Source organism: Suillus fuscotomentosus (assembly GCF_016647785.1).
Source record: "Suillus fuscotomentosus strain FC203 chromosome Unknown F5891scaffold_6, whole genome shotgun sequence".
Taxonomy (NCBI): domain Eukaryota; kingdom Fungi; phylum Basidiomycota; class Agaricomycetes; order Boletales; family Suillaceae; genus Suillus; species Suillus fuscotomentosus.
The window spans coordinates 123,697-145,737 of NW_024539518.1; the positions used below are offsets into that span (position 1 = coordinate 123,697).

At 48.9% G+C, this 22,041-nt stretch overlaps 11 protein-coding genes across 11 annotated transcripts; 3 read left to right on the forward strand and 8 right to left on the reverse strand.

Moving 5' to 3' along the window:
• Positions 1–240: 240 nt before the first annotated feature.
• On the reverse strand, positions 241–2,074 carry F5891DRAFT_943070 (ARM repeat-containing protein; the record flags this gene model as incomplete). Its single annotated transcript, XM_041374460.1, has 9 exons — positions 241–332; positions 392–520; positions 573–810; positions 865–1,071; positions 1,121–1,216; positions 1,268–1,387; positions 1,441–1,602; positions 1,650–1,925; positions 1,985–2,074. The coding sequence occupies 9 exons, from the start codon at positions 2,072–2,074 to the stop codon at positions 241–243; spliced, it is 1,410 nt and encodes a 469-aa protein (XP_041231198.1).
• Positions 2,068–3,405, reverse strand: F5891DRAFT_619347 (uncharacterized protein). The gene is made up of 6 exons (XM_041372481.1): positions 3,281–3,405; positions 3,142–3,234; positions 2,891–3,088; positions 2,756–2,842; positions 2,543–2,707; positions 2,068–2,490 (listed from the first exon to the last, which is right to left on the reverse strand). Exons 1-6 carry the CDS (start codon positions 3,368–3,370, stop codon positions 2,227–2,229), a joined length of 897 nt encoding a protein of 298 aa, XP_041231199.1. The 5' UTR covers positions 3,371–3,405; the 3' UTR covers positions 2,068–2,226.
• A 1,011-nt stretch (positions 3,406–4,416) lies between these two features.
• On the reverse strand, positions 4,417–5,907 carry F5891DRAFT_619642 (uncharacterized protein). The gene is made up of 8 exons (XM_041372486.1): positions 5,812–5,907; positions 5,605–5,754; positions 5,389–5,550; positions 5,193–5,333; positions 4,951–5,137; positions 4,732–4,894; positions 4,652–4,656; positions 4,417–4,595 (listed from the first exon to the last, which is right to left on the reverse strand). The coding sequence occupies exons 1-8, from the start codon at positions 5,824–5,826 to the stop codon at positions 4,555–4,557; spliced, it is 864 nt and encodes a 287-aa protein (XP_041231200.1). The 5' UTR covers positions 5,827–5,907; the 3' UTR covers positions 4,417–4,554.
• Positions 5,908–7,422: 1,515 nt separating this feature from the next.
• On the reverse strand, positions 7,423–7,879 carry F5891DRAFT_619414 (uncharacterized protein). Its single transcript, XM_041372482.1, has one exon. The coding sequence runs from the start codon at positions 7,755–7,757 to the stop codon at positions 7,473–7,475; it is 285 nt and encodes a 94-aa protein (XP_041231201.1). The 5' UTR covers positions 7,758–7,879; the 3' UTR covers positions 7,423–7,472.
• Positions 7,880–8,966: 1,087 nt separating this feature from the next.
• F5891DRAFT_975815 (transcription elongation factor Elf1 like-domain-containing protein) lies at positions 8,967–9,419 on the reverse strand (the record flags this gene model as incomplete). Its single annotated transcript, XM_041376567.1, has 3 exons — positions 8,967–9,112; positions 9,174–9,299; positions 9,350–9,419. The coding sequence occupies 3 exons, from the start codon at positions 9,417–9,419 to the stop codon at positions 8,967–8,969; spliced, it is 342 nt and encodes a 113-aa protein (XP_041231202.1).
• A 173-nt stretch (positions 9,420–9,592) lies between these two features.
• F5891DRAFT_1248729 (P-loop containing nucleoside triphosphate hydrolase protein) lies at positions 9,593–13,573 on the forward strand (the record flags this gene model as incomplete). Its single annotated transcript, XM_041369860.1, has 7 exons — positions 9,593–10,092; positions 10,143–10,781; positions 10,837–11,474; positions 11,527–11,942; positions 11,992–12,444; positions 12,495–12,627; positions 12,677–13,573. The coding sequence occupies 7 exons, from the start codon at positions 9,593–9,595 to the stop codon at positions 13,426–13,428; spliced, it is 3,531 nt and encodes a 1,176-aa protein (XP_041231203.1). The 3' UTR covers positions 13,429–13,573.
• A 315-nt stretch (positions 13,574–13,888) lies between these two features.
• Positions 13,889–15,339, forward strand: F5891DRAFT_619435 (uncharacterized protein). The gene is made up of 5 exons (XM_041372484.1): positions 13,889–14,127; positions 14,181–14,265; positions 14,324–14,414; positions 14,473–14,673; positions 14,741–15,339. The coding sequence occupies exons 3-5, from the start codon at positions 14,342–14,344 to the stop codon at positions 15,289–15,291; spliced, it is 825 nt and encodes a 274-aa protein (XP_041231204.1). The 5' UTR covers positions 13,889–14,127; positions 14,181–14,265; positions 14,324–14,341; the 3' UTR covers positions 15,292–15,339.
• Positions 15,340–15,364: 25 nt separating this feature from the next.
• F5891DRAFT_931637 (uncharacterized protein) lies at positions 15,365–15,520 on the reverse strand (the record flags this gene model as incomplete). The annotated part of the gene is made up of 1 exon (XM_041373969.1): positions 15,365–15,520. A coding segment is annotated over one exon (156 nt), but the record flags the coding sequence as incomplete, so codon positions are not given.
• A 500-nt stretch (positions 15,521–16,020) lies between these two features.
• Positions 16,021–16,903, forward strand: F5891DRAFT_619422 (vacuolar protein sorting 55 superfamily protein). Its single transcript, XM_041372483.1, has 4 exons — positions 16,021–16,149; positions 16,204–16,296; positions 16,351–16,564; positions 16,616–16,903. The coding sequence occupies exons 1-4, from the start codon at positions 16,131–16,133 to the stop codon at positions 16,677–16,679; spliced, it is 390 nt and encodes a 129-aa protein (XP_041231206.1). The 5' UTR covers positions 16,021–16,130; the 3' UTR covers positions 16,680–16,903.
• F5891DRAFT_619575 (uncharacterized protein) lies at positions 16,711–19,022 on the reverse strand. The gene is made up of 4 exons (XM_041372485.1): positions 18,871–19,022; positions 18,086–18,792; positions 17,238–18,030; positions 16,711–17,184 (listed from the first exon to the last, which is right to left on the reverse strand). Exons 1-4 carry the CDS (start codon positions 18,904–18,906, stop codon positions 16,834–16,836), a joined length of 1,887 nt encoding a protein of 628 aa, XP_041231207.1. The 5' UTR covers positions 18,907–19,022; the 3' UTR covers positions 16,711–16,833.
• F5891DRAFT_619668 (uncharacterized protein) lies at positions 19,001–22,030 on the reverse strand. Its single transcript, XM_041372487.1, has 6 exons — positions 21,794–22,030; positions 21,556–21,699; positions 21,330–21,492; positions 20,398–21,280; positions 19,553–20,345; positions 19,001–19,498 (listed from the first exon to the last, which is right to left on the reverse strand). The coding sequence occupies exons 1-6, from the start codon at positions 21,812–21,814 to the stop codon at positions 19,139–19,141; spliced, it is 2,364 nt and encodes a 787-aa protein (XP_041231208.1). The 5' UTR covers positions 21,815–22,030; the 3' UTR covers positions 19,001–19,138.
• Positions 22,031–22,041: the final 11 nt, after the last annotated feature.

The following is a 22,041-nucleotide window of genomic DNA, read 5'->3' on the forward strand; positions in this document are numbered from 1 at the left end:
TGACGACAAAGATGATAGCAAAATGAAAGTCTGAATATCGACAGCAAAGAAGCAGGGAATGCAAATATCATACTGAATGAATGTAAAGAGTGTGCAATTAATAATGTTGATTGCGTGGATAATCGTGGTGCGAGTGATTGCGGAATGAGGAAAAATTGATGCGAATATACCATAGCATTGCGAGTGGAGCAAAGAGGAAATAGGGAGTGAAGCAAGAAAAAATGGTCATAGAACACGCTATTAGTTAACTGGCTTGTGCAATAGTGAGGGGTAGTCCGCAGGTTTATCCGAGGCCTTTGAGGCATTAATCGTGCGCTCTAGAAGACGTTCAACTATTGGGTGTTAGGTCAGATAATATTTCATTTATCTCGGTTGTATTTCATCAACATACTAGAAATAAGATGCTTGCTGTAAGCGCTCGAGTATCTGCGCATGCTGACGAGCTGAGGACGGATCTTAGCAATCAAAATCTCCTTCTGATCGGGTTCTGCTACGGTCAGTGCCCGCTGAAGGACGTAGTCTACATGAGCGGTCAGTAATTAGAACTTTAATGTAAGAACATAGCAACGCACTGGCAAATTGATCCTTCATCATGGACACAATTGGGCTGACACCATCGGTCTTCGGCATGATGATCTCATCGATAAGGATACGACGCTCCTCAATACCAGCGGTAACGAGAGCCTTCTCACAGACGTTTGATGCGAACTTGTGGCGAGCCATATTCAGCATTTGACCACGAAGTTTGGTGATGACTTGATTCCGATCTTGAGGCTTGCCCTGTTCGAGCACAAATTGAACAACGTAGTTCTTCGTAACTCATTAGCAATAGGCAAGAGTCTAACAGCAGTGGTGAGTACACACCCCAAACTGATCCTGCATCAGATTGATCATATACTTGTGCAGTTCATCCATGAGAGGACGAGTTGTCTCTTCAGGCAGGTGCTCAAAGCACCGCTGCAATACACGACACCCATATGGATGCGTGGAGAGGTCATACACGTTACCCCTGAATGAATTGACGAAGCCCAGTCGCTCATGCGACACGCGTTCGATCAACTTTTGGATGACCTACGGATACATTAGCCTAAAGCATTTAACGCGTAAGGAGCATACTGACGTGGTTGCCGTTCGCATCCTTTACGCATTTAAGTACATGCGGATCAAGTTCCCTGACGAATGACGCTTGCTGATCTGGAAGGACAAATTCTACCGCCTAGCAAATTTGAATTAGACACGGCGAGGGGCTGCGAACGTGTATGCAGACCTTCTGCACAACACGGCAGCCATACATCTGTAATGACAGTGGTAGAATATGACCCTCCATCGCGTTGGCAAGAACAGTCTTTTGAACCTGCGTTCCGTGCTCAAACAGCTTTTGGATGACCTATGGAAACTGTTAGACGTGATAGCAGGTAAAACATCATGCTGTAAACATACATAGTTACCAAATACATCCTGAATGAGTTGCAAGGCATTGTCAGGGACGATCTCATCAAAGACACCTTGTTTCTCCTCCGAGGTAGCTGTCTCAAGTTTCTGTTGAATGAAGCGAGATCCGTGTTGATCACCGCTAAACTCGACAATATAGCCATAGATATCCTGAGATTTGATCAGTTTGCTATCTGTCGCAATTAGATTGAACACACCCTAAGCTCCCACTTGCGCGCTTTGTTCGCTCTGAACTCGTCCAATAAAGGACTGCGCAAAGCTGAGCCAGCGTCATTAGCATCTTGACGCCGCCCAGGGCGTAAGTTTTGGTGATAAAACGGTATTCCATGAGCGGTATGACCATACATAGCACCGTTGGGAATCATGAAGGGGATCTGGGCACCATAATCAGCAGCATAACCCTGGTGGGGAGTGTATGAGATCATGGTGGGGCGCAAAGTGTTTTGAAGAGCCACCTGTTGTTGCAGTCCATACTAGGGTTGAAGGATCAGGGCCGCCCTAGATACAATCTAACATAAATAAATAAACCTACCTGTTTCTTGTCGGGCATACTACCAGCGGGCGCCGCAGCGCTGAGCTGAGGAGTTGGCATCGGAGAAAGTGGAGGCATAGTTGGATACATTATTGGCTGATGCGCGGGGTAATAATATTGCGAGGGCGTTCGCGCGGAGGCTGAATAGTCGTAGTATATACTAGACTGTTGGCCAGTGGGAGCATTATGGTGTAACGGCTGTGGTGATACGCCAGGGTATAGGCTTGCCGCGGGAGTGTTATTCATCCCAGCAGATGAAGGGTAGAGTGAAGGGTCCGTCGGGGTACTGTATCCATATCCATAATCCATGTAGGGGTCGCGCGTTGTGCCATTGGTATAATACGACGAATAATCCGCCTGAGGGTAACTACCATACGGGGGTCGTCCTTGAACCATCTGCGGGGGTGGTCGCACCTGCAGGACACCAGGGGAATGAGAAGCAGCAGCACCGGACGGTGAAGAGGCGGATTGGTGGCGGTATTGGCCGTTGACATGATCGTCCTCGACTGCCATCCCTCTCAGACTCATAGACAATTCGTTTTCAACAACTGAAGACACCTGCAAGGAGTCAAAGCCACCATTTTGACCATCGAAGGCAGACGATCCATAGCCCGATGCATTTGAAGAAGCCGCATATCTGTTGGAGACTCCGGTTTCCTTTCCGAGAGTATTGTCGAACCTCTGCGGAGAGAACTGACCGGCCTTTGCCGAGGAGCGATCGTCCTTGAAAGATCTTTTAGCACGCCTTTGAGATTCATTAGGAACACATACAACTCTTGGGCCTGACAACGCGGCTGCTTGCGCTGCGGTTGCTTGCCTTTGCCGAGCATGATGCAGGGACAAGGGGGAATTGGTGTCCTATCAAATGTTGAACACTAAACAAACGCCGTGATAGAATTGACTGACCAACTGCGAGAACTCCTTCTTTTGTGGGCTTCCACTCAGCTCATCCCAGGTTCCGCTAGACGGCCTTGGCGCACTCCAGCTTTCTCCCAGATTTCCTCGGTAACCGCTCTCAGCCTGGGATGGTGAGAGGTCGGTCACACTTGCAGCGGAGGATATCGAGGCATTCCTCTTTGACACCGGTGTCGTTGATCCCCATACCTAGATAATATCACGTAAGCAAAAGGGTCAGCTTCGTAGAATGTTCCGCCCACCTGCCAACCTGAGTTGAGACCCTTGAGCCCGGAGGCCCCGGCTATTGCGACGCCAAACATGTTCGCTGTTGTGGGAGTCAGGTTCCTCTGTGACTGTGCCTGGGTAAGAATCAATCAGGTCAGAAAGCTGTAAGCATACGTTATTCGGGGAAGCTGAAGGAGAGTGCCCAGACGAGCGCGTCGATGAGCCTGATGGCTTCCGAGAAGTATCTCCATGATGAGTTGACATGGCAGGCTGGAGGAGGAAAGTGATTTGCGCACTAGGTCCGGTAAGTTAAAGGGATGATGGTAGAAAACCGAGGTGGTAACTCACAGAAGAAGCAAAAAACAGCGAAGAGCAGATTATAGAGTTTTAAGTGGAAGTGTGCAAACGAATTAGCTGAAAAAGGCGAGGGTAAGAGTTAGTTATGCAATGAAACACGTTTCGACCCAGTTACAAGTGAAAAACCGGAACGGAGAACGGGAGAAACGCGCCTGTATAGTGCAGAATAGTTGTCGTAAATAAGCCACGATGTAAGGCAATTGAACATGACGCGTGAATGGCAGAACAAGTGCGAATCAAAGACTTACCAAAGGATATACGACAGTGACTTGAAGAAACTGCCAGTAAACTAGTAGATGAAGAGGAAAAGAGGAAGACACGTCCCCCGTTCGAGTGAGGCGCGCGTAAGACGAAAAACAGAACGATCGGGTGCGCTCAGGGATAGATTATTTCTACCACGACTAATACTGAAGGGGTATGTATTGAGTCGGCTGGTGATTTTTGGTTCCGTTACTTACACGGCCAAATGGATCCGCTCGGCAAGTATTATGCACATGCCCAGCTGTAAGCTGCCACCTGTTTGACCAAAAATCTAGGGTAAATTAGCGGGTTCACGACCGAAAGTTATAATATTTAGGAATGGACCCTCATAATGGAACATTTACACACAGCCATCACAGGTCCCCGCTCATTCGCCTATTCCCGATGAAATTTTTTTGAGTAGAATTCAACGGCACCGGTCCCATTTTCTGATCCTTCTTGGCTTCCTTTGTCAATCATATCCCTGCTTCTTGCGAAAGAAGCGCCAGAATACTTCCAGATTCCGCTTACTCAACTTGCCCGGAATACTGAACTACCTACTGTCGATCGGTTCCGTGACAAGCGGACCGTGGTAACCGTACTAGAGTACAACTGGCCCCCGGCTTAGTCGTTCGATTCAATCCTCAAGCGCTCTGACACACCACAGCCCCAAAAACCTAGGGTCCACCACCTGACACAACCAAAACGTACATGCCTTATCTTGGTTATTCACTTACAACTTTAAGTCAGTCCGACAGAGAATGCATTATTAAAAACGATAAGATGATAGATGCAATGTAAAAAAAAGATACCAAACAGTCCAGGTATCAAAAGCAATCAATCCAAGGCGTCTAACTCCCCCGAGGGTTGAAGAACCATGACGCACGCTTTGCTGCAAATGATCCGTTAGCATCTTAAGTGAACAGTGACCTGATTAACCCTACTAACCTCCGCTGTCGGAACCGCGAAACCAAGGTTAGACGCCAAGTGAGCAATCTGAGGCAACCACTACAATTACCAAAACTTACCTTCCGTCTTCGTTCTGGATGCGAGTTAAAGCATTTCCTGGCGTCCCACCACCTGAAACTTGTGCAGGTGTAGTAGTGGGTCCAGGCGTTGCCGCAGAACCCCCGCCACCCCGCAGTGGCTTGGCAATACGCCCGAAGTTTATTGGACTCGAGGTCTTTTGGGCTACATATGCTGACGTTGAGATGGCATCAACGCAAACATGTCATTATTCGGCTTACCCCGCGCCTGCTCCAGTCGCTCTTTAACTGATTGGAGCTGTGTTTCAAACTTCTGGTTTTGGATAGCTAGCCGACGGTCAGCGTCCTGCAGGAGAGTTTCCAAATTCTGTATCCGCTCATTTCGCGCAAGCAATTTTCTTTCAGCAATTCCGGCCTCCTTTTTCAACGCCGAGTTCTGATCAACGAGCTGCAAGAGTAATTGAGCTCGCAAAATATGTAACTAGAGTAAGATCTGGACTCGCCTGTTTCTGAACTAACGTTAATTGCTCCAAGTTCCGCTCCAGGAATGCCATCTTCTTCTGCTGCGCTTTGCTATTACTGTTCCGAATGACGTTGTTGTACTGTTCCTTGATCTCATCCAATTGGATCTCAAGCTCAACGACCTAGCACGTGCATGATAAGTAGAAAGATAAGAGAAGCTTAATGTCTCGAACAAACCTTCTCGCAACGGTTCTGCAGATCTCGTACGAGGGATTTCTTGACCCCATCGAATTCTGCCAACTGCACGTTAATTGCTTTACGAGTTCGCTCGAGGTCTTGCGCGCTCTCAGCAAGATTCTTCCCTCCCTCAATACCCGCAGAAGTCACTGCGAACGCACGCTGCACAAAGGAGGGCTCAACTTAGCACTAGGACAAGAGTAGAAAACGTCATACCTTGAGCTCTTCGTTGACGCTCTTCAGACTGTCAATAGATGCATTGAGAGTGCGAATCTCGTTCGACTTCAACTCCAGCTGCTGCTTGAGATCGGCCACTTCGCTGATGTTTGCGTCACGTTTAGCCGCATATTGCATCTCTAGCTTGTTCTGCGTGATAGATTGTATTCAATGCACACTGTTAATCTCAACGCATGTATGGCTCACCTTGAACTCGGCCATGGACTCCACGATGTCAGCATTGCTTGTCTCCTCATCATGGATAGTTTTCTCTGTCAAAGAACGGTCGTAAGGTGTGAATGCTCGAGATGTTTTCACCACTCACCAAGAAGCTCCTCATAATCAGCTTCCAGTGACAAGAACCGAGCCTCGAGCTCGTCTCTGCGACGAGTAACCATCTCATTCTCTTCTTGGCTTTGCCGGAGGCGATCGACCGTCTCGCGTACAAGTGAATGGCTTTCTGTGAGCTGCCTCCTTGCTGCAACAATATCGTCGACGCTCAATGTCGAGAGAGCGTCTGCAGTGTCGATAGTATCAAGTTTAGCAAGAAGCTGGCGAAGTTGCTCGTCTTTCTCAGAGAATGTGCCTTGCTATGAATAAGTGATAGATCAGCAGCGTGCATTTTTCAAGTAATGAAAACATACAGCATCAAATTTAGCCATCATCAACGCCATCTTCTCCTGCTTGCGCTTCTCCTTGTCCTCCGCCGATGCATCTCTCTGAGTCGAGCGCAGATCGGTAATGACTTTCTTCAGCTCCTCCAACTCACTCTTCGCATCCTGATTCTGTTCCTTCAAGATGTCTATAGTTATGATGCCCTCCTTGTTGTCGTAATCCAGACGCTCGACTTGCAGGCGGAGCTCGTTGAGTTGAGTCGACATCGATTTATTCTCCTTCGAAGCTGCTGCCTCCTGCTCCTTGAGGTATGCCAACTCTTCACGAAGTTCCTTGGTGAGCTTCTCTGCGGCATTGAGCAGGCTCTCCCTCTCCGCAAGTTGGTCGCTAAGCTCGTTCTCTCTCCTGAGGAATTCTTCCCGCTCGTCCTTATCTAAGCCCACAACCGTCGGTGTCTGCGGTCGACTATCGATGATCATCTCTGATCGGAGACCTTCCAATATAGGATTCACTGGAGTCATGCTTCTTGTGGTGGAAAGTGTTGGGGATGAAGTCGCTTTCTTTGCCGCAGCAGCGCCAGTAGTCGGCTTGTCAGCGGAAGTCCATTCGCTCGGTTCGACGTGGCCACCAGCACGCCAGATAGCAAGCTCTGCTTCTAATGACTGGATATATGACAGATGTCTAGTGTTTGCAAGCTGAGCTTTTGATAGAAGACCCTTCAGCTCCAATGGAGAAAGCTCCGCATTGACACGAGCGGTATTCTTGATTGACTTGGCTCGAATACCAAAACGGAGAGTTGAAAGCGTTTCAGACTCGTTGTATTGTGAAGGCGAGCAATTGATTATCAACGTCGTACGCGAGTTACCACCGAGAGACTCTTGCAGTATACGGGTGAGTTTCGAATCACGATACGGAATATGTTTGACCTAAGAGACACAATCATGAACCCCTGCTACAAAAAGAGGGAAGAAGTATCCCCTTGTACGCGCTCTTACGTACCTTCGAGTCTGTCAGAGCATTTATGACCATGCCGAGAGCAGAGAGCGACTTGTTGATCTTCTTCGCTTCTTCCAGAGTTTGCCCCGAAGCACCGGTCTTTCCCACTTTCTCGGATCCGGCAAGGTCGACAAGGTACAGGTTGCCACTCTTCTGAGCTCCCGTTTCAGTATTGCGTTGTTGGATCGTGATGAGAAAAATAGAGTGTGACCGCGAAGATTCAGCGTTCATGTCTGCCGTTACGAGTGACTTGGAGGTTAACGCCACGACACGGGGAGACACTTACTGGTTGAAGTGACGACTCTCGCGGCCCCTCCCTGTCTCATTATCTCATAGACCTCACGAGCACTGCTAACGTAATAATCCGAAAGATTCTTTACATATACGCCTCTTGATTTTTCCTCATGTACCTGGAGGTTGTCATTTTGGGCTGAAGTACATTTTTCATCACTGGATTCACAGAAAAGAGTTCGAGATCTTACGGGCAAGAAGATCGCGTATGCGTTCAAGGTAAATCTCCAAGTAGGAGACTTTGACAACATATTCGAGGTGAGAGTCCGATTCTACGATTGATTTGAAAATCTGTTCCGTGATGCGGGGTATAATTCCCTTGAGATCTGATGAGTCAATGTCCGCGCCCTAGGGAACAGAAATCAGGAGTGGAATTCAAGATGATATCAATTAAACGTACCATCATGGTGAATGTCTTTCCACTACCAGTCTGGCCATATGCAAAGACCGTGCCATTGTAGCCATCCAGGACATCTGATTACCGTATTAGCATTAACATTCTTCCGCGAAATTATTAGACAATGTATGAAAGGCACTCGACATCACAAGATGGGGGTGAGGTGCCCTCTCTCACCTTTTACGATACTGCATTAGGAGGTAATCAGATGAGGTACACGACAAAGACGCGTGGTTCTCGGAGCCACTCACTCTTTAACACCGTAATCGAATACTTCGTGTTGTTTCGTGCCCATCGGAAAAACTCTGTCGAACGTGAATCCATCCTTCTCTGGCCCAGAAACGGCCTGCGAGTTCTTCATCTGCACGGTCTGAAGATTCTCATCGAAGGCGACTACGATATCACCGCCCTCTCTGAGTTCGAGCGCATTTGGGGGTCGAAAACTATTCGGTCACGTCAGTAGGCGATTAAAGATACTTCGTGCATCTTCATCGAATTCCGAAGCTAGGTTAAGACGCACCGACAGACAACCTTGATATTGGTCGAGGACGCCATGATGGATGGTGCGTCTAAGGAAGAATGAAAATCTAGAGTACTTGTGTGGCCAGTAGTTGCGGTATCAACGAATAGTTCGAAATCTAGGAAATGGTTTTGGACACAGGCCCAGGTCTGGTCGTGAACCACGAAGCGCTAAATGAGAGAAAGGGCCAAAGCACGTGTTCCATTTCGAGCCAAATATTCGATCACCGTGACTATGTCTTGCAGCAGTCTACAAGCTAATCAGTAGGCTTGTAAACTCAAATTTCCCCCTTGCAACTCCTCGCAGGTCAACGACAAGAACAGGCATACACAATATATATATACAACACGGATATTATCCAGCTCAGGATCCACCCTGGAATCCCCATCTTCAGATAATTATCAGTAAATTCGCAGATTAATTCAGGTGCGTCACAGAAGTTTAAAGGCTGGATATGCATCGATGAGGTTCTAATTTTACAGCCTGTCTTGCAATTGCTATTGTACAGTGTGAGGAAAAGATAAGATAGTTACAAGTCTCAGATCAATCATCATCACTCCCGACGGAAGGTGGTGCGGGAGCTGGTCTACTTGATGAAGCAGCTGGTCTGCGAGTGCCGTGATCTTCTTTCTGTGCCGCATCAGCAGCGTCTAGCCATTCTGAATAGATATCCACAGGCTCAGTCAAGTCTGTTGAGAAACGGGATCATGATCAAGAGGTAGGAACTGGCGGAATCCGAATGGTACGCACGGTTAACTTTGCTCTGATACCGCTGGTCGCACACTCTGCACACTAGCTGGGCGATGCCCTCTTTTCTGTCGACTCTCACTGTCACGGACTTGTCATGATGACAGAACAAGCAAGTGAAGGCAGTATCTATTAGACAATTCAAGTATGACAAGCAGAATAAAAGGCATCTAACAAACCTAATGGCTCCCTCCTCCTTGCCGCTGTGGCCGCAGCTGGTTTTCTAGAGGATTTCTTGCGTTTTCCCATGGCTGCTCAAGCGTAAGATCAACTTCGAAGGCTGGACAGCGGAATAGAAATATTGCGGTTACTTCCCACGAATGCACGTGACACAGTCGCGTTGTTGATTCTTGGACGCGTTTTAGACCTTCATCGCTTCCTCACTTAACACCGTCCTCCCGCTGCTGTCGACAACGTCCTCGATGGCTACGAGGAGACAAACCACTTTCCGCCCAAGGGCCCCTACAATAAACACAAAATCCCAATCTTCCATGTCAAAACCTAAGTCTGCCCTGTCTACAATCATGTCACCCACAGACGAGCGCCTAGAGCACACACTTGCGATCTCATCATCCTTGAAGGGCTCTAAGTTCCATGGCCAGGATGACTCGGAGACTCACATCCACGTTGCAATTCGCTGCCGTAGACGTTCTGATCGCGAAATCCAGGAGAACTCCCCGATTATCGTCAGTTCCAACGGGGCAAAGAGTCAGGAAGTCACCATCGAGACCTCTACGCCTGTCTCTAGCCTAGGCGTTATTACTCTGGCCCCTACAAGAACATATCCATTCGATCTCGTCTTTGGCCCAGAAGCAGATCAAGCTACGATTTACCATGAGGTTGTTAGCCCCATGTTAGACGAAGTCCTCACGGGCTACAACTGTACTCTATTTGCATATGGACAAACAGGAACTGGAAAAACGTACGTTTTCTCCCTAATTGCTCATATCATCACTGTTGATGAGTTTACAGTTACACTATGCAAGGTGACCTGACGCCCACGCCGATGGGAAATCCATCTTCCCAAGCAGGCATGATACCGAGGGTCCTTTTCCGGTTGTTCCACCAACTTGAGACATCTGCTATTGACTACAGTGTCAAGATATCCTTCGTCGAGCTTTACAACGAGGAGCTTCGAGACTTGCTCGCCAGCGAAATGTCCGCTCCTGCAGGATCCACGCAGCCTATGGGAAAAGGTGGCCCCGCCGACAATCAAGCTGGCCTCAAAATATTTGATGACGCTAGCAAGAAAGGTGTTTTTATTCAGGGTCTCGAAGAGATACCTGTCAAAGACGCTGCAGATGCACTTGCCCTCCTCACAAAAGGTAGCCATCGTCGCCAGATTGCAGCTACCAAATTCAACGACCACTCCAGTCGTTCGCACTCCGTATTCGCAATCACTATTCATACTAAGGAGACGTCCTCCATGGGAGATGACCTCCTAAAGGTTGGGAAGTTTAACCTCGTCGATCTTGCAGGCTCAGAGAACATCGGACGCTCTGGAGCAGAGAACAAGAGGGCCCGAGAAGCAGGCATGATCAACCAAAGCTTGCTGACTTTGGGCCGTGTTATAAACGCCCTCGTTGAGCGTTCGACACATGTCCCTTATCGGTAAGTGTGTTCAGTCTACGAGTTGTGGAGGTATACCGACACGTTTGAATCACAGGGAGTCCAAACTCACCCGTCTCTTACAAGACTCACTTGGTGGCCGTACAAAGACGTATATAATCGCCACAATCTCTCCTGCTCGTTCCAACATGGAAGAGACCCTCTCTACGCTCGATTATGCCATCCGCGCGAAGTCCATCCGCAACAAGCCGGAGATCAACCAGCGGATGACAAGAAACTCTTTGCTCAAAGAATACGTGGCCGAGATCGAACGTCTCAAGGCTGACGTCCTGGCCGCACGCGAGAAGAATGGCATCTTCTTTTCCGAAGAGACGTGGAATCAGCTCACTGTGGAACAGGAGCTCAGGCAGACGGAGATGGAGGAGGCTAAGAAGCAAGTGGAGATTGGAGAGAGCCAGTTGAGGAGCGTCAGGGAAGAATTTGAGCAAAGCATCGCTCTGTTGATGAAGACAGATGGGGAGTTGAAACAGGTGAAGGAACAACTAAAAGAAGCTGAAGGAGAACTAGAAGTCAGGGAGGGTCAACTGAAGATAGCGAAAGGTGCTCTTGAGGAAGAGATTGTCGTGCGCCAGGCGTACCAGATCAATGAAGAAAAGCTGGATGGGGTAGCCTTGGGATTGAAACAGGTTGCCGCGGAAAGCATCGACGACATTGGCGCACTTTTTGAGAAACTTCGTATATATTGCTTCTTTCCCTGTTGGTCTGTCAAACTAACGATGATTACCAGAACGGAGGAACAAAACGTTCACGTCAAACATCAAAGCTGTATCCTGTCATGGACGGTCCATCTCTTCCGAAGTGCAGTCGCTCTTGACGAAACTGGAGGACTTCATGAAGACCGCAGGGCACAGCACGCAGATGCTACGCACAGAAGCAAAACAGTTCCAGACGAAGGAATTCGAGATTCTTACAAGTCACTCCGAGCGTATTGACCAGCAACTCCAGCGCATTCAAGACTCACTTCGAATCATCAACACGAAGGATGATGCCTCTACTGAGGCTCTTACAGCTATGCAGAATGCTGTCAAGGAATCGCAAGAGACCATGAAGAGTTCATTTAGTTCCTGGTCCGATAGCTTACGAACTACATCCCAAACGATGTACAAGGAGTTGTATGCTGCAAATCAAAGTAACTTCGCATCGGTAATTATTGTCTCATCCATGTAAGAATTATTCAACTGACATGACACAGTTAGAGAATGTTTTGAAGGCTATGGGGACACTCCTCGACTCCGCCGTTACTCAAGCGATCGAATTGATCAAGGCCGATGAAGAATCAGCCTTACAGGCCAAGTCCCTTGTGGATGACATGTCAAAAGCGGAGAACACGGCACTCCAGGAGCAGAATGCACTTCTCGTTCGAATGATAGAAGCAGAGAAGGTGAAATCTGCGAAGGCCAGCGAGGTACTCGTTCAGCGCATATCAGGTCTACTTGGGGAGTTCGTAGCTTCCCGTGATCGCGAGTTGCGAGAAGCATGTAGCACTGTTGTCAGCGCCAACGCCAAACACGAAGAGGAATTCAACGAGTTTGGCCAGCGTCATGATAAATTGATGAACGAAGTGGCCGTACGTGGCTCGGAAGCCATGACCTCATTTGAGCGGAGAGGTACAGAAGGAAAGAGGACGCGGGATGGCGCTCTCAAGGTGAGAGTCTTGGCTTATTTAGTTTGGCCTGCTGATCACAACATACTCAGACCGTCGGATCTTTGCAAGGAGCCCTCAAGGACGGTTTATTGGCTACGCATAATTCAATCACAGCAGCCACTATAACCTATACTGGTGAACTGCAAAGACAAAGCCAGACCCTCCAAACCTCCTTTGGCACAGGTAGGTGGTCCTATTCGCCCATCCGCATTTGATTCTCATTTTCCATGAGGTCTCGATCGTCATGACCGTGCTAAGAGAGCACGTATCGAGAGTACCAATGGCTTGACGACTGATATACAATCCGAGTTACGGCACCTCCAGCGAGGTATTACTTCCAGCTCAAGAAATGTTGAAGGCTTCAGTGGTCGTGTGGTTTCAGAGGCTAGTAGAACTGACATTATTTATGAAGTGCTCTTACTGAACATCATTGATCTCTTTCAGAGCTCAAACTTATCGGACACGATTGAAAAGCACGGCAATAATACGACTTCGAGGCTCACCTCACTGCACCAAACAGCCCGGTCACTGCTTGATCAAGGTACCCATGAGGACATTCCGACTGGCATGACACCGCGAAAACGAGCATGGGAATACGTGGATGAGTGGGAGCTGACGGAGAGCCGGGATGCGATCCTCCAGTCGCGGAGACAAGGGGAGTCATCAAGGCATGCTTCCGAACCTCCCCCTTTGCAGCACCCGCAATCTCCTGTAGAAACCGTTCCAGAGCAAATGAAAGTCGACACACCAATCAACGAGTGGTCAGATGAACCACAAGCTCCAGTCCCACCCTCACCTCCTGCAGTCTCGTTGTCATCTTTAACTTCTTCCACGGCCACGCTCACTGAAATACCCATCGCGCCTCCTGCAATTTCCAAAGTCTTAAAGAAACCTGCTACTCTGAAATCCGGACTGCCGACGATGGGGGCGTTGGTAGATAGACCGCCAAATACCCTTCGGAATCCGTCCAGACGACTCAGATAGCCACGGGTCAGGCATTATATCATTATTCATTCATTATACTTGCCATGCTCCAATAATCCACGCATTTCTACCATTGATATCAAGCATTTGCTCATTATGCTTCGGTAGTCTTGCAGGAGTCCGTGCAGTTCTACGTCATCCATCAAGATTCAAGATTCAATACGTACCACGAACTTCCTTTCGCCGGTACTTGCATGCTACAGAAAGGCTGCGAGACTAAAGAAGAGCAAGGCATTTCATACTTTTGCAATGATTCGCATAGCCTGTTGCGAAGCACTGCCTCAATGTCACCGCCATTGGGACACATCAATGTATTGTTGTCAGATGATATGTTGCGCGATAAGGCACGGGACTGACAAGATGTTATGTTGAACATGTTTTATTGTAAGGGTGCAGATCGGGCTGTGTAGATTGAAATGCTGGAATTCACGGACTCTGTTGCGCAGCGCAGTGCTGGATCAGAGGTAACCATAACCATAGATCCTGGGCACATGATGCGCGTACGCGTTTCAAGGGCATTCGCCACGTCCAACTATCACGAAGATACTGCACTGCCAGTGATACAGGTGCTGATTGACAAGGTCTGACCTGGAAGTTGGAGACGATCAGCTAATCTAACTTCTAGCCAGAGAGCCCCCTCAAGCAGGTTCGGGCAAGTCACAGCGGCAGCGTGAAGTCCTGCGGTCAGCGATGGGGGATGTTAGTACCAATGGCCCACCTCTGATCATGTATCCTGACAAAATGGCACTAAGGAGAACTGCGCGCGTCCACCCTTGCTATTTTTGATCGCCGGGATTCCACCCGATCACCGGGGGTGCGATCGCTTAAAAGTACCTCGTTAGTAGGCTCAAGTTACCCATCCTCATCCTCAACTCAACACTCTTATCCACCGCAGCTGTACTTACCAAGCTTCATGGAAAGCCTTAAAGTCCTCGTTATCGGAGGTTCGCGAAATATAGGGTATTACTCTGCTGTCCGACTCCTTGGTAAAATAACCCCTTTTTCCTGACACCTACTACATGTTCTGACATCCTATGCCAACAGCGCTCGGCGCTACTGTTACATTCCTCCTGCGATCACCACAAGTATTCGATCAGGATGACACAATTCAAGCCTACATTAAGGAAGGTAAAGCCCACCTTATTCAAGGCGATGCACTCGTGAAGAGTGATGTTCGCCGGGCATGGTCCGAGGCTCAGCTTGGGGACGACACCAGACCAGTCGACTTTCTCATCTTCACAGTCGGTATGTCTATAAACCCATTCCACCAATTCCAGCTAGTCGAGATTTTACTCATCCATATACCTATCAGGCGGGACACCCGGCTTTTCACTAACAAAAGGCCTCACCATCACCCCACCAAACCTCGTCACCCAATCTCTCATAAACGTTCTCGAGACTCTCCCATCCCCACACCCAAAAATTATAACAATTTCTTCCACGGGCCTTACGCAGGCCTCCCACAAATCAGTTCCCCTCCCTCTCAAACCGCTGTATAGCTACATCCTAGCCGCACCGCACAAAAACAAATGCGGCGCGGAGGAAGTCATAGCCCATAGCGCTGGGTGGGAGTGGGATGCGAGAGACAGCCCAGGCGATGACATTCTCGGTGCTGGCTGGACGAGCCGTGTCCCCAATGCTGGAGAACTTAAGAGTATCGCTGTCATCAGGCCTGCGTTGTTAACTGACGGAAAGTGTCGCGCAGACGTAGAAGGTAAAGAAAGCAATGCATATAGAGTGAAAGCAGAGGATCTAGAGTGCGGTTATTCGGTTTCAAGGAAGGATGTGGCACATTTTCTCGTGGAGGGTATGATGAGGCATTGGCAGGAGTGGGAGGGTAAATGTGCAAGGATTGCATATTGAATATCATCGCATTCTTACAAGCAATCCGCTCGCCCGCAGACGGCTCAGTCGTATCGTATATTGTCATCCTGCTTTGCAGCAGTAATGAAGAGTAAATTATGTTCTCCGTCTCCCTTTCTTCATTCGTGCCTGAAAACAATGCCGGAATGTCGTGACGGTTCCGCACCTTGGACAGCACTGTGTACAGTTGATCGTGTGCGAATGCATCAGTACGGAGGTCGAGTACAACGCATCAGGGGGTGAGTCCTTGGCAGCCATTGAACGTCGTCGCATATGCAGGCTGCAATGGAAATTAATTACGGTTGACCGTCCAACTCGGTGAACTGAACTTCGCCTGTCTCTGGAATGTGCACTTCGACGAGCCGTCGGTGCAGAGCAGCGATGCGCACGCGCGCATTTCGCACTGACGCCTGACATATTTCGTTGCACTACGCATATCGCGTTCATTTTGAGGTCAAGGCGATGTGGAGGTGTATTTAAATGGGTGAGCATCACGAAGTGATTAGGAGTTTGTTCAGAGAGAATAAAAGGATGGCGGACATTAACACAGTATAGTTTGATTGCAATCTCATCACTTGAAGTAATCAAGCGAGCGTTGATGAAATAAATGCCAGCATCGGACAGCGCAGTTCTACCACAGAAAGTGAGAACGGATCACTTCTGCTTTAACCTCTGTCTAAAGGAAAGGCACAAATCCATCCATTCGCTTTTTGTCAAGAGCGCATTCAAAGAGCCCGCCATGATATCGCGATTACGTCAGCACCACGGGTAAGAACTTCTGCTACGCTTGCAAGCTTCCCTCCAACACCCTCATTAACATTGTTGTCCTTATATCCAAGATGTCAGCGGGGCTCAAGAGTGCGTGTTATTATCACTGACGAGTATGAGATGTGGTGGCTGATTCACGTGTAGCTGTAATATTGCTATCATTCGTGCTCGCTGTTGGATTCCTGTTAATCATACTCTCATGTGCACTATGGGTGAATTGGTTGCCGTTGTTAGTTGGTGCGTATGACATGCGTGTGTCGTTCATTGGTATTCTTATCCAAGTATTCTCAGCGTTGACGTTCGTGCTTGCTCCTCTGCCCAATGCCCTGTTTGCCCACTGCGGAGGAGACGAATTTTCCTCAAGTGACAACGCCACGGGTGCTGTGGACCTCGGCCGCTTCCTTACTTCAATCATTGTTGTCACTGGATTTGCGCTCCCCGTCGTTCTCACCCATTCCGAGGTTCTGAAACCAGGCGCTTGTGCAATGTCCATCATCGGTGGAGGGTACGTTCTTTTCGATTTCACCATTCTCAGGGCTCACTGTTTCCTGTGTAGACTGGTGTATGGAACTATATTGGCATATTCGGCAGCGTTCAGACAGGATGATGAATATGACTGAGTGTTTGTACGTCTACACCTGAACGTTGCACTATGTGGATATATCTATATCATTAACCTCGAATGCCAACAAGGATTCAAATGGATGTCATCTGTGCTATGGTAGGGATATACGACTACACTATTATGTTGGAAGTGTAAACCGTGACACGTTCTTATTCCTCCGGTTCGAAAATGATATTACTACCCTTCTTAACCGTCTCCACCATGCGTAACACAAGCTCGATCTTTGGCCACAGATTTTGATACATATCATCATTCTCGTCATTTAACATCTTGGAGACCTCATCCTTCATCTCCCGCAGGAGAGGCTCAATGGCCTTGATAGAGCTGGAAAGAATATGGTCTTCGAGCTCTTCCATGAGATATTCGTGGGTTGGAATAACTGGTTGTGGAGGTGGTGGTGGAGCTTGTGAGATGTAGGCTTGCAGAGCTACTGCTAAAGCCTCTACTTGTTCGTTATTTTGCTGTACCACTTTGGCGTCAGCCTCTGCCGAGGACTTGAGCTTGAATGCACACTAGTCAGCCTGATTTTCACCAGTCTAAAATCACTCCTTACCTTGATGATCTCAGTTTTGAGCTGCTCATTTTCCTGTCTTAACCGCGTAGCTTCGTCGTCGGTGCATTTGCTCTGTATCATCAAGTTCGCAACCTCCTGCGCCACTTCTCCCAGCTGTTGGCCGGTTATATGGATGATGCCCAGGGCCTTGGCAGTCTCAGCCTGCACCACAGCAGTTACAGCTGCTGACGAAGGTTTCATATCATCTTCATCCGGAAATATCTCCACCTCTTCCAGCCGAGCGTCGATGCGAGATTCAATCTCATCCCCCAGGATCGTGTTGCGCTGCAAAATGTCATTCTGAAGGTCGAGTAGCTGGCTATCAACATTGCTCAACCGGGTTTGAATGCCATCCAAGGCACTGAGTGAGAAGGTGACTTCACTAGAGCCAGCTGTGGCATCCTCTCCCTCTAACCTCCGCTTCTTCAGTGGGGGTTCACCTGATCTGGAGGCGGTGGCAGGGTGCTTTAACCTGAGGAGTGCAGAGAAAGATGTACTGAGCTCGCTGACTGAATCTTTCAATTGTGTTATTTGTTGTTTCATGCCGGAAAACTTGGCTTCCACGCTCTGCAAATCAGGTGGCTTGAGAGCCGGCCAGAATTCTGATGCAGCCAGTTTTTGGATGCTATCGGAAATCTCGTTCTTCTTCGTCTGGCACCGCAACTCCGTCTGCGCTCTGGCACGAGCGTTCGACACGTTGGTCATGCGCGAGGACTCGCCCAGCTTATTCAGTTTCAAGTCTGCCTCTGCATAGCTCAACTGTTCGCGCGCCTTTACAGATGCGAAAAGTAGACTGAGGAAGGCGATTAGTTCGCAAGTCAATAACTGTAACACAAAGAAAGACACACTCCACTCTTTCATTCCAGACTTTGCGTAGATCATCTCCTGATAATGCTTGAAACTTTTCGGGCGGCTTTTCTGATATGTCTAGAGAAAGGAAGGATGGTGGTACAGGAACAGGAGGTAGTGGATCCGTTGGCGGAGTCCCTTGAGGAGGCTGTGGTAGGTGCGAGGGTGGTGGTGGTGGTGGCATGACGGTCTTTGTGATGGACATTTGGCGCCGCGGGGATAATCGTCTCGGTGAGCAAGCTCGGTCGCTGCGCCTCCCGCGATCATCCAGAGGGGGAGTACGACGTCTGGAGAAAGACGATGACGAACCTGCTATGCTCATGTGCCGGTGATAGCCGCCGTCCCTTCGTAGTTTTTCGAGTTTGTCAGATTCAGCCACTGATGTGGCGGGTGAACGTGATCCTTTGTCGTTCCTACTGTCCTGTCGATGTGCTCGAGGACTTTTGGACGGGCTAGTGGGTGGAGGGTGGTCGGAGCGAAATTCTGACAACACGGAAGAACCACTCGGTCTCCTATGTCTGCTGCCCAGCTCGTAGCAAAATTCGTTGTCGTTGTCAAGAACCTCGTGTGCCGGAGGAGGAAAGGACGGTTTAGCCGTGTCCCATTCTCTTTCTGTCGGATGCACAAAGAAACAATCACTGTCATTCCTCCAACAACCAGTCGACCCCCCTCTGGCCCGCCTTGGTTTCTTATTGTCATCCCAGAGCTATGGGGGACGTAAATGTAGTAAGTTCTCCAGGCAGAATTAAATCAACTTTTTTGGGCGTTTTCCGCCAACACGCACGTTACAGCGCCTTATTTTTGCAGGACGTGGATTCATAGTCGGGTCAATGCAACAGTAGTTTTAGAGCGTTGAAGGCAGTGAACTACAACGATGAAGCATACAGGCCGGAGCCTTTGACCGACGCCGACTGGAGTACAGAAATTTTACTTATTAAGGGAAGTAACCGAGTGATCCAAGAGTAATGTCGACTAGTGTAGGCTGAACAGGTAAGATGGATGTTTACAAGCAAGTAGATAACGAATGGATGGATGGCTTGACGAGGTACGCATCAGGATGCAGGGAGTTCTAACCTTGTCGCCCATCGGTTGACAGCTTCGGCGATCCTTAAGCTGGGCTCAATTTTATCCCAGATTACCTCAAACACCTCCTTATGAAAGTGCTGGTTATCTTTCCAGCAATCATCGCGCAATCTATTTATCGTAGGAACGACTTCGCGCGATACAATACCGTGCAGCACATCATCAACTGCTGCACGAAGGTCGTCGAACATGACTTTGACTGGGGGTTCGGCAGGGGGTGCAGGAGCGCGTTGTGATTCAGAAGCTGCCTCGAGTGAAACCTTGAGACGCTGAATGGCTTCGGTTTGTTCTTGGATCAGTTTCCGATTAGCAGCGGACGTCTCGGTGAGCTAAAGGAGTGAGATACAATGAGATATGTCAGACATAACTGCCAAATGATCTACCTTGACTATCAAATTTTTGAGCTCTTCGTTCTCAGTTTTGAAAAAAGCCTGTGTTTTCTGTATGTCGTTTTGACAAATGAGTAAATTTGCGACGTCATTGATAGGCGCTTCCATAGCCGCGCTCAGTTCCACCGCCTTACGAGAAACATCTTCTATAGCGCCTGTTGCCTCGGGTGGTATGACAACCTTCGGTGGAGGCAGCTTAGTGCGTTGGGCCTTGGCCTCCGCTCGATCTTTACGCAAGAGATCTATCTTCTTGTCAATTGTGTTGTTGATAGTAGCAAGAGGATCATTGGAAGACTCGAGCGTCAGCACTGTTCGCAGTTCCTCGAGTTGCTCCTCTTGTTTGTCCAGACGAGATCGCAAGGGATCCAGACTGTCTGGAATAGCTGGTGGTTCTTCAGGTGATTCATCTTCATGAGGAGTAGGATGATTAGTATCTTTGGGCTGTTCGGTGGTGTTGGCAATGAGTAGTGGGCGGATATCTGATAGCCAAGCCCCGACTTCATTTGAGTAGCGCGCCACCTCGTTTCCAATATCGTAACGTTGTTCATAGTCTATGCCAGATTTCAGCTTGTCTCCAACCTCCGCAAGTTCACTGATCGCCTGCGATAGTTTATCGTAGTGACCAGCACAAACTTTCTCAAGCTCTGTCCGATGTCCATCTAGGCGAATGCGGCCAGCTTCGCCGATGCGGGAATAGTTAGTAGACTTCTGTGCCCTTCTCCAGTTTTGACGTTCTGCCTCTGCCTTCGCGAGATCTACTTTTGCTCGAACGGCGCGGTCGCACAATCTGCATTATTGATTCAATGAAATGCTTGACATGAATGTGCAACTTCACGCACCTGATAAAATCCTTCCATATATCCTGCTTCCTCTCGAGGTCCGCGTTTCCATATTTCCTCTTGCGAGTGATAGCTGGTCCTATCACGGTCGATGTAGAAGGCGACCTGTCATGAACTTTCTCTGGTATTACATCCTGCCTCCAACCATCCACGTCCATTCGGTCGTCCTCAGAGCGGTTGGCGGACACTGAAGCTTGTGGCTCTCGGGGAGTCGCGTTGTTTAATGCGCTCGTCTGGAGCGGCGGAAGGCGAGATCGCTCAGAAGACTCCACATGCAAGGGCACTGTCGTGTCCGCTTTCTTGTTCCATCTTGTATTGACCATTGGGACATCATTCGTCCCGGTCATCTTGGGACGCGTTTCTTCCTCGTCGTCCTGTACTCGCGAGCCACGTCGTGGAGGCCGTGGTGGTGCAGGAACTGGTGATGGTTTAAATCTGTGATTCTCTTGGTCGGCATCATTACGTTTCGGCTGTGCAACCGACGTCATTTCAGTCGTTCCCGACGCGCCCCATCTACCAGGAGATTTGGCACCACCCGCAGGACTGCCCCACCCGCCACCGGGAGTGTCACCCCATGTGCTTGTAGACGTGTCCATTGCATTTGAGCTCCGAGGTTTCTCCTGTGCGCGCAGCGTCGTGTCTGTCGTGTCTGCCGCGCCCCATACACCAGAAGACATGTCGCCACCGGGAGTATTACCCCATCCGCCTCCAGATTGATCTTTTGTTCCGGAGTTGCCGCCCCATGTGTCATTACCACCCCATGTGTCATTATCACCCCATCCACCTGCAGAAGATTTTTTTGCTCCTGAGTCTGAGACCGTGCCCCACGAGTCACCAGTGTCCCACAGGGATGCAGTGGCAACATTGGCTTCTTTAGCAGTATCTGAAGTGCATGATACGTTAGATATGCCACATAAAGGTGCCCGGTCTACCTTTTGTACTTGTACTTGTTATCGCCCAGCCCGAGTTCGGATTCTGTGCATTATTATCAGTTCCTCCTCCAGTATCCCATCCCGACGCCGAAAATGAACTAGATTGATTAACAGGTCCGGATCCACGCCCTCTTCCACGACTAAACGACCCTCTCGATTCTCCCTGAAAGACACGGAAAGGTCAGTCAAAACGATCATCACAAGCATACCAAAAAAATCCACCCACAAATCCACCTCTGCCCATTCCGCGACCTCTCGGAGCATTCCGACTCGGGGCTGTATCCCAAGCGGGGTTTCCAGGATGAACAAATTTGCATCGATCTCCCGAGTAACAACCTCCATTGCGTTCAGTGCCATTTTCATCGAAGTACTAAATTGTGGCTATAAGTAAAAGCCCGCGCATTGACATGACAACTCAGGGGAAATGGGACGCTACGGAGGAAGTGGCACTTTGATTAACTCACCATACAGCGTGATTGAGCCATCGCTGGAATTGCCTCGGCGCTCACAAAAGCCCCTGATGACAGGCGCAGGCAATTGCTAGTTGATGATGGCAAACACTAAGGATGGTTGGAGAAATATCGATCTATGATGACGCGATATGTAGATGGCGACCCTTCAGGAGTTTCCACCTGAAATATATCAATTGGTCTAAGCACAAAGGGTATAAAACACAAAGAACTGAAGCTTAACGAGGCTTCAGAAAATTTCC